Genomic DNA, 12,264 nt, shown 5'->3' with positions numbered 1-12,264 from the left:
GAAGCGCGGAGCCCGGGTCAGGGGCAAAGATCAGGGACCCCTGGGGGCGGGGTTTCAGCCTCCGCCCACACCCCCTGCCCGGGTTTGGCAGACGGCTTCCTGCGAAGGGCTGTGGGCGTCGGACGGAGGCCCTGGGAGGAAAGAGGCTTCCAGAGCAAGACTGGCGCTGGAGGCTGTGCGCCCGGGGCATTGGCGGTCTCCGTGGAGCCGGAGTTGCCTGTGTCGTCACGAGAAGGTGGGTCGCTGGGTCAACTGCAATGCTGGGCAGTTCTGGGCCGGCTCTCAGCCTGCCAGCAGGTCTGCACACTAACCCTGGGTGCGCGGGTCAGCGGATCCACCTGCTCCCCAGCCAGAGGGCACTAGCGGGTCCTGAACCCGGACCCTCCTCTTTGCCCATTTCTCCAGCTGCCCCAGGCCACAATCAGAGACTGGTAGGCAGGGAAGTGGGGAGCAGGTGCTGGATGAAAATCGGGATCACCCAGCTGGGAAGCAGCTGGATGACCGAATGGTGCCCTCTGCCCTGTACAGGAATCTTCCCTAGCCGCCCAGTTCCAGTTGGTCAAGCCTTTGCTTAAACACTTCCAGAGATAAGGAACTCTCTGTCAAGAGGCAGCCCAAATCAGTTTTGAAGAACTATATCCGTTAGGAAGTGTGTTTATTTCCCAGCTACATAATCCCAGCTCCTTTGGTTCTGCCTCTATGGCTGCCCTACAGGCTACCTTAAGCTGTCGCCGAGATTCTTAACACCAGGGACCACAGATGAACGTAGTGTGTGAACAGGGTCTGGACTCTTGTCTCCTTCCTTCCAGACACTTCCAGACACCATCCTTTTATTAACACAGCCTAATAGGACTTGGCTTTTCCAGCATCTGCATGAACCTAAGTTTCCAGTGGAGGTAGGTGTTCTTGGCGGTCATGTTTTTATGTTGTTCGTTGAACACAAGTTGCTAAGCCAAACTCCCTCCCTGAAGCTGTGAGGTCAAGTTTTCAAAGATATTCAAATATAGGCCTGTTGTCTCCCGTTGTCACTCTTGATCCATCTTCCAGTCTAAGCGACGAATTCTCAGCAAATAGGTCACCAAATTTCTGCATCATAAGATTAGTGCAACTTTCCTATTTACAGCCATTCTGAGTCCTAAGGACCCTAGGATCCAATGGCATCTTTTACGTTTTTGCCTCAAAACATCCCCAGGCGCACTTTCTCCCCGAGCCTCCCATACTGCATTCCCATTACTTAAAAAAGTGTTTTGGTGTCGGTACAGTCGGGAGCCCTGCCTTGAATTATTCAGGAATAGTGATAAACACAAAGGCCTTCCTTCACTGGAGCCCCCCAAATGCCCTTATTCATCCCTACCTAGGTCCCCCCTCACACAGGTGCTCCTTTTCGCTGGTCCTAGGAGCTACCCACAAATTCTCAACACATTCATGCAAGACAAAAATTCCCTTGTCCAGCCCTGTCCCACCTCGTGCCATCCTCTCCCGCACCCCAGCGCAACTTGGCTATCTCCTTCCCGAACTCTGCTACTCTGTCCCCTCTGCCACCAGCTCGCCCCTGGAACTACAGCAGGGTCAGTGAGCAGCCGGACAGTTGACCTGCAACTTTGTGCTTGAAGCAAATCCTCCTCTGGCCTCAAGCGGAGCCCAGGATGGTTAAGACGCAGTAAATTCCTACTGGTGAGTTCCAAAAGAAAACGACTTTCTAAACCACCCTGGGCATTTCTTTCCTTTCCCCAGATCCTTTTGGACCTTATGGCATTCACCTTGTTCCTCTTCTCATTAGTTTGCTTCTTTCCTTTGGTGTCTTGCTTTCTTGTCTTTTGGTTAGTTAGACCCTGAGGCTTCTCAAAGTTTGGACTCCGAGTGTCTTCGAACTTAGTATCGATCGTCTCCAGGGACTGGTTTAGGCACATCCCTCAGTCACAGCTCCACCCCACTCCTGTGGCCTGTGGCTTCTCCGTAACAAAAGGGACCCTCCACTGAGGGCGGAGGATCCAAGTTGTTGGCTGCAGAAAGGCGGCCTCTGGCTTGTGACCCTTCCAAATGGTCATGTGATGAGTCAGTGTTTCTATTATTCTCCCAAAGGTCCGTTCGCGCAGAGGCCTAGGGTGAGTAGCTCATCAGCGCCTACATGGAAGGAGCCATTCCAGCTGGCTGGAGCGAAGCTCCAAGGGCAACCTCTCACCCCTGGAGAGGTGATTAATTGTTTTTAAGAGGGACTGTGGGAGTGTGGCAGGAGAATGTGCGTTTCCAAAGGATCGCTAGAATTCAGTCCAGAGTGAATATACCCAAGATCACAGCAAACAAAACAAAAACTGCAAGGACTCCATGGCCCCCAAAGACTGAAGCCACTGGTAAGTAAGAAGCTTCCACTCCATGGAGCAGGTCTCCACGGCTGCAGGTCAGACAGACCAAAGGAAAGGACCAGAATAGTCCTCCCACCACATTCTCCTTTGGACCTCCATAACTTAGTCTTCCATCTAGGATTAAATTTTTAAAACAATCACAATCTGGAGACTGTTGCTTGCCTGCCTCATTAAAGCCGGTCTCTGGCATGGGGGCAAGCCTTTTCAATTCAAACCATGACTTGAAGAATTCAAATCACAGTGTTGAGTTTCAAGTTCAAACTGTGGGGTTGTTTTGAGAGAGAGAGATGCTGATTTATTTTTTTACCTTAAGACCCTTATTTCTGCCTCTCAGAAATCCCAGAAGAGGAAGGGGAATAGAACAGTAAGGAAACACAAGGAATGCCTCCAAGGAAGGAAACTTACTCCGGAAGACCCCCAAAGCCGAGATGCCCTTTCTCTTTTGAGCTGGAATATCTCGAAACCACAGTTTGAACTTGAAACCACAATTTTCCTGACACTGTATCAAAGGCTGGTCTTAAAGGAGCCTGCCAATACGCCCAGGATCAACCCTCGTCTCCACCATTGGGACAGAGCAGCCTTTATTCCCACTGGATCCCTGTGGAAATGTGGGCCCAGGCACTCCGACCCACTGCGCCGAAAGAAGACAGGCTCTGTTTGCTAGACAGAAGGGTGAACCCCAAATGTGTCCTACTCCTGTAGTTTCAAACCGAAGGCGCCAAAGGTTTACCTGATTAAACCAGAGGAAATAAAATCAGACTCCAAAGGACATGTGGCAACAGGAAGCTGGGAGGTGCATGAGGAGCGCCCGGCCCTGGCCACGGAGCAGCGCCTGGGGGCTGCCTGGCCGGACGCCGCGTCCGCGTCTAAAATGACACGCAGAAAGGGAACCCAGGCAAGTCCCAGGCCTGGCAAGTTACTAACAGAGGCGACTGGGAATCAAATGGGGACTACAGGGTCAAGGGCAACCGAAGACCACTGAAGTTTGAAAACCCGACCCCCATTATGCTTGGGACATCCCACCAAAAACAATCACGTGGCAAAGACGCAGATGTCGTGGCCTCTTGGGAAGAGCTGTTGCAGCAGCACAGACAAGCGACTACGGCAGCTGCCACCGAGGAGGGAACGGACTCTGTGACGCTGAACCGGGCGCAGTGTGACGGGGATGACGCAGGGAAGCTGGGCAGCAGGAAGGAAAGCGGAAACAAATGCACCTTTCTTCTTAGATTCTACTTTATTTGGTAAAACTCAGAACCTAACAACCAATTCACGGCCCCCTGCCTCCTTCCCTCTGAAGAAGGCAGTTCCCCAGAGACAAGAGAGGCTGCAGCGTGGGTGGCACCCCACCGCGTCCGGGCCGGACTCGAGCAGCTCCCGGCCTGGCAGTCAGGCCTCCAGACCCAAAGCTCTCAGCCAACAGAGAAAGCCAAAGGAAGCTCTCACTTCAGAGACAATGAACCCGTCCCACCCCCTTCCCCCTACCCACAGCCTCCCCATACCCCCAACCTAAATAAAAAGATAGCAGAGAACAATGCATGAGTGTGGTACACACATACACACGCACACGCGCACACACACACACACACACACATGCACACACACGCACGCACACACAGAGCTTCCTTTCAGCCCCAAAGCTGCGAAATCCCTCCCTGGAAGGACAAGAGGCAACGCCGATCAAGGCTCGGTGCTCCCAAGTGATGGCTGGACTCGTGTGAGACTGGTAAAAATCCAGGGGGAAAACACTTCACCTTCACCCCGTTCCCAGGTCTCTGGTGAACTGGTTTTAGTTCAAAGAAATCCCGATTTCCACACAGGTAGACTGTGGCCTCTGGGACAGCTGGCTGAGGGAAAGGCTCCCCCTGGCCGAGAAGACAGTGGTGGGGGAGGGGAGCCGGGCAGGAGAGCAAAGCCTTCGGGGAGGGTCTGGGAAAGGGGACCCCAGCCCTTGGCTAATGGATCCGCGTCAGCTCCTCCACAACCTTGATCAGGTCGTCGGCGGTGGCCTCTCGCTTCATTCCGCTGCCATCATCATACTGCAGTGAGGAAAGGGGGGTGGGGACATGAGGACCACCGGGGCTCTCTCCCTGCAGGGAGCGGGGGCAAAGAGACAGTCACAGCAAGAGGCCCGTGTCTGCGATGCTGCCATGGCAGGGAAGACGGGCTCAGCGGAAACCCGCACCTTTCCTTACAGGTCTCCTGAGAGCACAGCTGGTTCGCAGGCCACCACCTCCCGTACCTTTCTCTCCCTTCCAGAATGTTCCCCAGAAGCACCATCTCCAGGGAGCCATACCCCAAAACCCTGCACTGTGGAGATGTCTCTCTCTGTAGGATTTTGGCCCTGCCTCCCATCTGAGGGGTGCCAGGGATCCCGCACATGGCTGGACATGCCCTCGGTCCCCGAACACAGAGGTCACATGGGCGAAGTTCCTGATACAGTGCCACGCCCCTCAGCTACAACCCCTTGCCCTCAGACTCCGCCTTCCTACTCAGGAAGGCAACTACTGAGAAAGAGCCGCTGGTATGTGGGGACAGAGGCGGGAGGCAGCCGGCACTGACATCGAGGCACACCTGGTCCCGCCATGGACTTCGGTCACTCACCTGTAGGTTGGCCACAACCTCCTGCATCTTGGGCCGGCTGATGTCCAGGAAACTCTCAATCAAGTCTCCGTCGATGAAGCCGGTGGCCGGTTCTGTCTTCCGCTCAGTGTGAAAGGATCGCCAGGTGGCCGGGAGGGTTAAGGAGCGCGCAGTTACCCACAAAGAGCCACACTCTCCGCCATCCCCGCCTCTGCCCAAGACCGCAATCTGAAGCATCCCCAGCTCGAGAACAGGAAACTTTTGCTTTTTGGACAGTTTTGGAACTGAAAGGCCTTAGGTAAAACAATCACCTGATCCAAAGATTCTCTACTGGGAGTGAACTCCAAAATAATGTTTTTAAAACTACAGATCAGGGGCACCTGGGTAACTTGGTCAATTAAGCATCCGACTCTTGATGTCAGCTCAGGTCATGAGATCAAGGCCTGTGACAGGCTCTGTGCTGACAGTGTGGACCCTTCTTGGGATTCTCTGTCTCACTCTCTCTCCTCTAAAAATAAATGAACATTAAAGACTACTTTAAAAAAAACTACAGGTCAGATGCTCCTTTGCATAGAGCCTGGCCAAACACAGACATTTTCTACACGTGCTCCAAGGAGCCGGACGTGCACACCTGGGGAGAACCATGCTTCTCAGTGTAGCCTTGATCTTCACAGATGAATAACCTGAGGCTCAGTGAGACAAGAGGCGTGCCCAAAGCCCTGCTGGGGGGTTAAAGCCGGCACATCAGCCCATCGCCTCTGTCCCGGGCAAGAGCTGGGCCATCTTGCCTTGGAACAGCCCAGGAGCCCTTCCACCCTCCTGCCCGGAGAGGACTCCTTCCACCTCCAGGAATAAGCACGTGGGCAGCAGTACTTGGAGCCTGGGCGGCCCAGGGCCCAATCCCTGGGCTTCTGGCTTCTTCCCTTTCCCCTCTTCTTCCACCAGACTCTCTCACAAGGGTTCTCAGACCCTGCTGTCCCCAACAAGATCTCCGAAAGCATGTTCCTATGTGGTCATCTAAACTTCCTGTTTGACCTGTCAGGCCACAAAGACCAGGGGCAGACATATTCCAAGAATACATCTCCCGAATGAGCCAGGAAAGCTGGGTGATAAATATGTGGGCATTCACTGCACTATTTTCTCTACTGCCGTGTATCTGAATTTTTCCAGAAGTATATTACACACACATACATCGGGGTGCCTGGGGGGCTCAGTCTGTTAGGCATCTGACTCGATTTCGGCTCAGGTCATAATCTCACAAATGTCTGAGATCAAGCCCCGCATCAGGCTCTGTGCTGACAGCGGGGAGCTGTTTGGGATTCTCTCTCTGCCCTTCCCTCATGCTTGCTCACTCAAAATAAATAAACAGACATTAAAACAACAACAAAAACAAAAACACAAGAGCCCATTCCCCACAGGAAGCTAGTCAAAACACTTCCTAAACGACAGCAGTTTGCAGAAGCGGCTTCGGGTCCCGCAGCTGCCTGCCTGCGCGGGGACACGCCCCTGGGAAGGATATAAAGAGTGCTCGATCTTGCCCACGCTTTTGATGACTTTATTGAGTCGATTCTGCATGTCCAACAGCAGGTTGTACCAGCTCTCCGACAGTGAGGTCACCAGCCCTGGAGAAGCAAGGGGAGCGGGAGCTGCAGAGCCCACAGCGAGCCTCCCCAGGAAAGCGGTGCCAGGAGGCACAGGCTGGCGGCAGCCCCTGCTAACAAACGGCTTGGCAGTGGCCTTCCACTGTCCCCTGCCCTCCGAACGGGGGTCTGTAGGGGAGCACGCCCCGTGAGGCTTGCCTTACCAATCATGCCATTGACTGTGCCAAAGAGCACCGAGCCCTGTGTGGGCGTGGAAGTCTCGCCCAGGTTCTGCATGACCAGAGAGCCGTGGCAGAAGACGTTGACGAACTCGCCCAGGTGGAAGAGACCGACCTCCTGCAGGTGCTGCCGCTCCTCGTCGGTCGTGGCAGCGCTGAAAGGCAGTTCGAGAAAGTCACTCCCTGCACCTCCCGCCCCGCCACGGACCACACGCAGGGGACCCTGTGTGCTCAGCGTGCCTGGTGTGTCCATGCGCTCCCCGGCGGAGGAGCTGGTCTGGAGACGCCCACTGCCGCAGCTCTGAATCACCCGTGGAAGTTGACCTTAGTGAGGAGGCGCGCCGACACGGAGACAGGATGCAGCGTCCTCACCCCCAATCGCGGGCCCTGCCCCCTCCCTGCCATCCCCAAAGCCGGTCACTCACCTGTCCTTCTGACACACAAACAAGTTAAAGGCATTCTCAGCCCCCAGAAAATTGTCATCATCCAGGATTTCGACAGCGCTCATCCAGTTGGGATTGAAGTCTCGAGCGATCTTCAAACAGTAAGACGCAACAAGAAAATATAATCAGCAACGCGCAATGGAAGCCAGTTCTCAGACTGGTCGTCTGGCCGGAAGCCAAGAGCCTTTCCTGTGTTTAACAACGGCCTCTCTACAGATTCCACCCCCCATCGCCGGCCAGCGCATCCCATCTGGCTGCAGCTGAATGGAGGGTGTGTGTGTGTGTGTGTGTGTGTGTGTGTGTGTGTGCGCACGCGCGTGTGTGCGCGTGCATCTGCATGCACGCGTGTGGCAGGGGGTCCTCTGAAAATACCTAACCAATGCAGAACGTATGCTCCAGGGAAACCCCACTGGGCCTGATTACCCATCACGACCAGAGGAACCCTCAGAGGCCACATCGTGAGTGAGCAGTCTGCCCCCACCCCCAACTACCTCTTCAAAGTTCCCCTCCATGGGCTTGTAGGCCAGCAGCAGCACGGAGCGCATCAGGTCGCCCACCAGGATGAAGTCGCCCTTGGTCTTCAGGTAGAGCGCCATGATGTTGTTGTAGTGATTGCACTCGGTGCGAAGCTCCTTTTCCGTTGTCCACTCATACAGCCGCACCTGGGAGGACATGCGGTTTCCCTCAACCCCAGGGGCCCCAGTCCTCTCAGATCGGCCGCCGGCCCCTCCTCACCCCTCCACCTGCAGCACGGTTTACCAGAGTGCGGTATGGGGTGCGGATGCAAAGTGGTTTGCTGGGGTGCTTGTGTGAAGCCTTCATTTCAGTGTTACGTAGTTATGAAACATGAAAATACCATGAGCACATCCAACTGGTAATAAAAAGTCTTCCTTCACGTAAAAAATGAGTCCGTATAAAGAAAAATACTAAGTAAACAGTAACGCGGGCAATACTAAGGACACCACAAAAGACGGTCTTCTCGTGACTGACAGTGGATAATTGATCTACAAAAATATTCATAGAAAAAGAAGATCCATCTTCAATATCCTGATCAGAGAGGAACAAGATCACCTCCCAACGAGCCATCTTTTCTGAACCCTTCTTAAAACATATGTTCTTAGAACACGCTGACATGAAACCAGTGAGTAGAGAAAATGGAATGAAAAGTCCAACAGAAACATGGCCAAATAAAGGATTCTTGGGAGGCCTGGGAGCGTCTGACTCTTGATTTTGGATCAGGTCTTGATCCCAGCTTCATGGGATCAAGCCCTGCACTGGGCTCTACACTGAGCATGAGGCCTGCTTAGGATTCTCTCTCCCCCCACCTCCCCTCCCCCACTTGCACAAGTGTATGCGCTCTAGAAAGAAAGAGAAAAACAGAGAGAGGAAGGAAGGAAGGGCACAAAGCACTAGATCTGTGGCCACCCCTCCACCCAAAGAGCTTTTCCCTCTTTTTTCTTCTCCACTGCACTGTTTCTTCAGTTACAACCACACCTCCAAACTAACGAAGATACTTTATAATCAGCAGACAAACATACATATTTGGCACAACCCAGTCAGAGGAAGGCAGACTCCAGTCCCTGGAGAAGCCCGCCCCGGCAGACCCCGGCATCCAGATGGTCCCGCCTAAGGCTTCTGTGCATACAGAGAACTCCTGGACAGAATACATTAAGCCATGATTTCTCAGGGTGTGTGAAAAGAAACTGAACTCCAAAGAGATGCCTGCCTCCAAGAGCCACGTTTGACCATTACAATGGCCACCACACCTCCATCGGCTGGGTCAAGGGTACCCAGAGCCCCCCATCCTTAGGTAAGCCCACCCTCCCAGTGGAGTAAAACTGGGGCCGAATGCTCGACATGCTCCTGGCAACAGCCCCTCCCCTTCACTCTCCATTCAGTCTGTCCGCTCTGGAGACAGTTCCAAACTCCAGGAAGCCCACTCTTGACCCAACAGGTTCTGTGCATTAATATGGCAGCCCTAACCACATGTGGCTGCAACACTCCTAAAATGGGGCTGGCCTAAAATGAGGCTTGCTGTAAGTATAAAAACATAAAGCAGACTCTGGGGGTGCCTGGCGGGGCTCAGTCAGTTGAGCGTCTAGCTCAGAGCCTAGAGCCCATCTTCCGATTCTCTGTCTTCCTCTCTCTCTCTGACCCTCCCCTGCTCATGCTGTCTCTCTCTCTCAAAAATAAATAAAATGTGGGGCGCCTGGGTGGCTCAGTCTGTTAAGCCTCCGACTTCAGCTCAGGTCAGATCTCACGTTCGTGGGTTCGAGCCCCACATCAGGCTCTGTGCTGACAGCTAACTCAGAGCCTGGACCCTGCTTCTGGTTCTGTGTCTCCTTCTCTCTCTGCCCCTCCCCCTCTCATGCTCTGTCTTTCTCTGTATCAAAAATAAATAAAACATTAAAAAAAATAAATAGAATGTTAAAATATTTTGGAAAAAATATATATAAAGCAGATTTTGAAGTCTCCATATGAATAATACCCACAAAATATGTCCCCAATAATTTTTACATTGATTACATGCTGAAATAACAGTTTACATCTACTGCATTAAGTCATATACATTTCTAAAACCAACTGCATCTACCTTTTACTTTTACTCACATGGCAACAAAAATGTCTAAACTTCGCCTGCAACTCCTACGGTGTCTCCATTAGACAGCAGTGGTCCAGACACCGCATCCCCCCTCCCATGCTGACCTCCACCCCCCCATGCTGACCTCGCACCCCCCCATCCCCCCCATGCTGACCTCGCATCCCCCCACCCCACGTCGCACGCATGGGCTCCACAGCCACTGGAGCACAGTCACTGGGCAGCCTCCTCTCCGGCCAGTCCCCTTTCTCTCAGATGTGGCTCTTTCACAAGGACTCCAAGCCCTCTCAACTTCCTGCCACAGTGCCCGCACCGCCAGGGCTGGAGGAAAGACAGACTTCCTTACACTCCCTGCTGGCCTTTCCTCACTTGCATCCTGCCTCCTCCCTGATGTGCCAGTCCTCAGGCCCACCCCTCCGCACTGCCAGCCTGGAGCCGCCGTGCACACCCCCGCCCCACTGCTCTCCCCGGCACAGCCTTCGGGGGGTCCTCGGCTGACTTTTACATTCACAGAGCAGATCTGATACCGACTCCTTTCCTTTCCTGACCCCCTTTTCTCCTCACGTAACTTGTCTATCCAACTGTCACCCTCAGAACCTGCCACTAAGCATAATTCCAGAATCTTGTGTCCTCGGTTTCACCGCCTCTCAGCCCACTCACGGCCAGCGAGCTCCTTCCACCTCCCAGTAACCGCACAGCTTTGCTGGTCCGCTGCGCTCCAGACCCCGAGGCAGCGAGTCATGCCTCCTGGGACCTCCCCCCGCCCCGCTTCCACCTTCCTCTCGGCTCCTCCAGAGGCTGGACCGGCCACGCGAGGACCTCCGGTGCTTCGGCCATCGCCGCCCGGGATGAGGTCTCACCTCCCACAGGTCCACTCAGAATCCCCGCGCCGGCACCTCCTGTCTCATGGGCCGTTCTCAACGGCACAGAGACACACAGCCGTCTTTGCGAGCTCGACAAACTAACGCTCTCGTCCTGCCACCCCTTCCTCTCCCTCCCTTTCCGCAGACGCCCTGAAAGCACTTCCCGTGCTAGCGGCCCTGTCCTCCCCCCACCCCAGTCCTGGTCACACGCTCTTCTACCAGCTTTCCACCCCACCGCCCACCCAGAAGAGCTCTGGCCAAGGGCAGCGACACCCTCCACGTCGCTAAAACCAGAGGCCAACACTTAATCCTCACGTTCTCTGACCTGTGACAGCACTTGTAATTTACCAATTCGCTCCTACCCGAAATTCTTTCCGTGGCTTCCAGAACACTTCCTCTCCTACTTCATTCATCACTCCGTCTGTGTTTGGCTCGTTCTTCCAAATCATCCCAACTTCCATGGGCTGGAGGATCCCAGGGCTTGGCCTCCGGTCTCTCCTCCACCCACTCCTGGCACATGGCTGACCTCAGTGACCTCATTCGCACTGCAGGCCTTAATGCCGCCTCGAAGCCACCGCCCTGCCATCTCTAGTCCGTCCACCGGCCACCGGCCACCAGCCACCGTGACATCTTCACTAATGTGACTACTGAAACCCAGGAGGTCCAAAACCAGGAAACTTCTGGTTTTCCCATGGGACACAGAAAAATATCTTTGGTCTCTGCCCCCAGTCCTGACCTAGAGCGCTCCTGAAACCCTCTTCCTTCCCAAGCTGAGACCTGCAGTTTATACTGAGTTTCTCATTCCCCCGGAATTTCCCGGGCGACAGGAGTCCTCTGTTCTAATGAGGTGACTCTTTGGTAGTTCTGGATGGTTCAGGATGTGGGCTGATCCCCATGATTAGAAGCTTGACCTGCTGGCCCCCCCCTCCCCTGGGGAAGGGAGGGGCTGGAGACACAGTTAGTGATCAGTCATGCCTGTGGGCTGGCGCCTCTCCCCCTCCTCTGTCAGCGACCCCGCTCCCAGAAACCAGCAGCTGCTGACCTCATCCCTGCTAGAGCCTGATGGGTCTCCTCGCTGCTGCCCTTGGGCTCCTCTGGCCTTTTCCAAGGCGTGAAATGATCTTTCCAAGACAGAAGTCCAACCACATCCCAGCATTTGCTCAAATCCTCTAGAAATCTCTATCATCTCAAGGTAAGACCCAAGGTCCTTAAACGGCCTGCCAGGCTCTGTGCGTCCAGGCCCCTGGCTGTCCCTCTGACCTCCCTGCACGCCCCGGCTTGCTCCCACGCAGACGGCAAGACCGTGCCCACCTCCTACTCGCACTTGGCTTCTCCCAGACATAGTCATGGCTTTCCCCTCCCTTCCCTCAGGAAGCTGGCCAGATGTCACCATCTCAGCAACAACCACCACCCCCCAACCCCAGACCATGTGATGAAATAGCCATCCCCACCCGGTGCTCCTTCCAGCACTTTCTCAATCCTGCCCCGTGTATCACCTTGAGAACAGACAGATACACACGAGCTGCTTGCAGGCCCTAGAGGACAGCTCCTGCCCAGTTTGGGGAACAGCTCCTGCCCAGTTTGGAGGACAGCTCCT

At 54.4% G+C, this 12,264-nt stretch overlaps 1 protein-coding gene and 1 long non-coding RNA gene across 5 annotated transcripts in view; one reads left to right on the top strand and one right to left on the bottom strand.

Annotated features, from left to right (window-relative positions):
• The first annotated feature begins 22 nt into the window (after window positions 1-22).
• Window positions 23-3,608, top strand: LOC115306447. Of its 3 annotated transcripts, none has more exons than XR_003915337.1 (5): window positions 23-235; window positions 810-896; window positions 1,546-1,674; window positions 2,083-2,351; window positions 2,698-3,608. It is a non-coding gene; the product is annotated as an uncharacterized LOC115306447 (long non-coding RNA). The 3 variants fall into 3 exon arrangements; XR_003915336.1 differs by lacking the exon at window positions 23-235 and adding an exon at window positions 286-431; XR_003915338.1 differs by lacking the exon at window positions 23-235 and adding an exon at window positions 286-431 and having other exon boundaries at window positions 2,677-3,608.
• The window catches only part of DDB1 (damage specific DNA binding protein 1), a 29,969-nt gene continuing 21,279 nt past the window's right edge, over window positions 3,575-12,264 (bottom strand). The window contains exons 22-27 of one of the 2 annotated variants that reach the window (XM_029956831.1): window positions 7,697-7,867; window positions 7,188-7,297; window positions 6,748-6,917; window positions 6,463-6,565; window positions 4,965-5,088; window positions 3,575-4,399 (exon numbers count right to left, since the gene is read on the bottom strand). In XM_029956831.1, coding sequence (XP_029812691.1) covers window positions 4,316-4,399; window positions 4,965-5,088; window positions 6,463-6,565; window positions 6,748-6,917; window positions 7,188-7,297; window positions 7,697-7,867 — 762 coding nt within the window. In that variant the 3' untranslated portion in view covers window positions 3,575-4,315. The remainder of the gene's footprint in view (window positions 4,400-4,964; window positions 5,089-6,462; window positions 6,566-6,747; window positions 6,918-7,187; window positions 7,298-7,696; window positions 7,868-12,264) is intronic. The other variant, XM_029956832.1, reaches the window with a different exon arrangement.

The sequence above is a fragment of the Suricata suricatta genome, chromosome 11 (assembly GCF_006229205.1).
Source record: "Suricata suricatta isolate VVHF042 chromosome 11, meerkat_22Aug2017_6uvM2_HiC, whole genome shotgun sequence".
Classification (NCBI taxonomy): Eukaryota; Metazoa; Chordata; class Mammalia; order Carnivora; family Herpestidae; genus Suricata; species Suricata suricatta.
The sequence above is the reverse complement of the archived record's forward strand: the minus strand, read 5'-3'. Positions and strand labels throughout refer to the sequence as shown.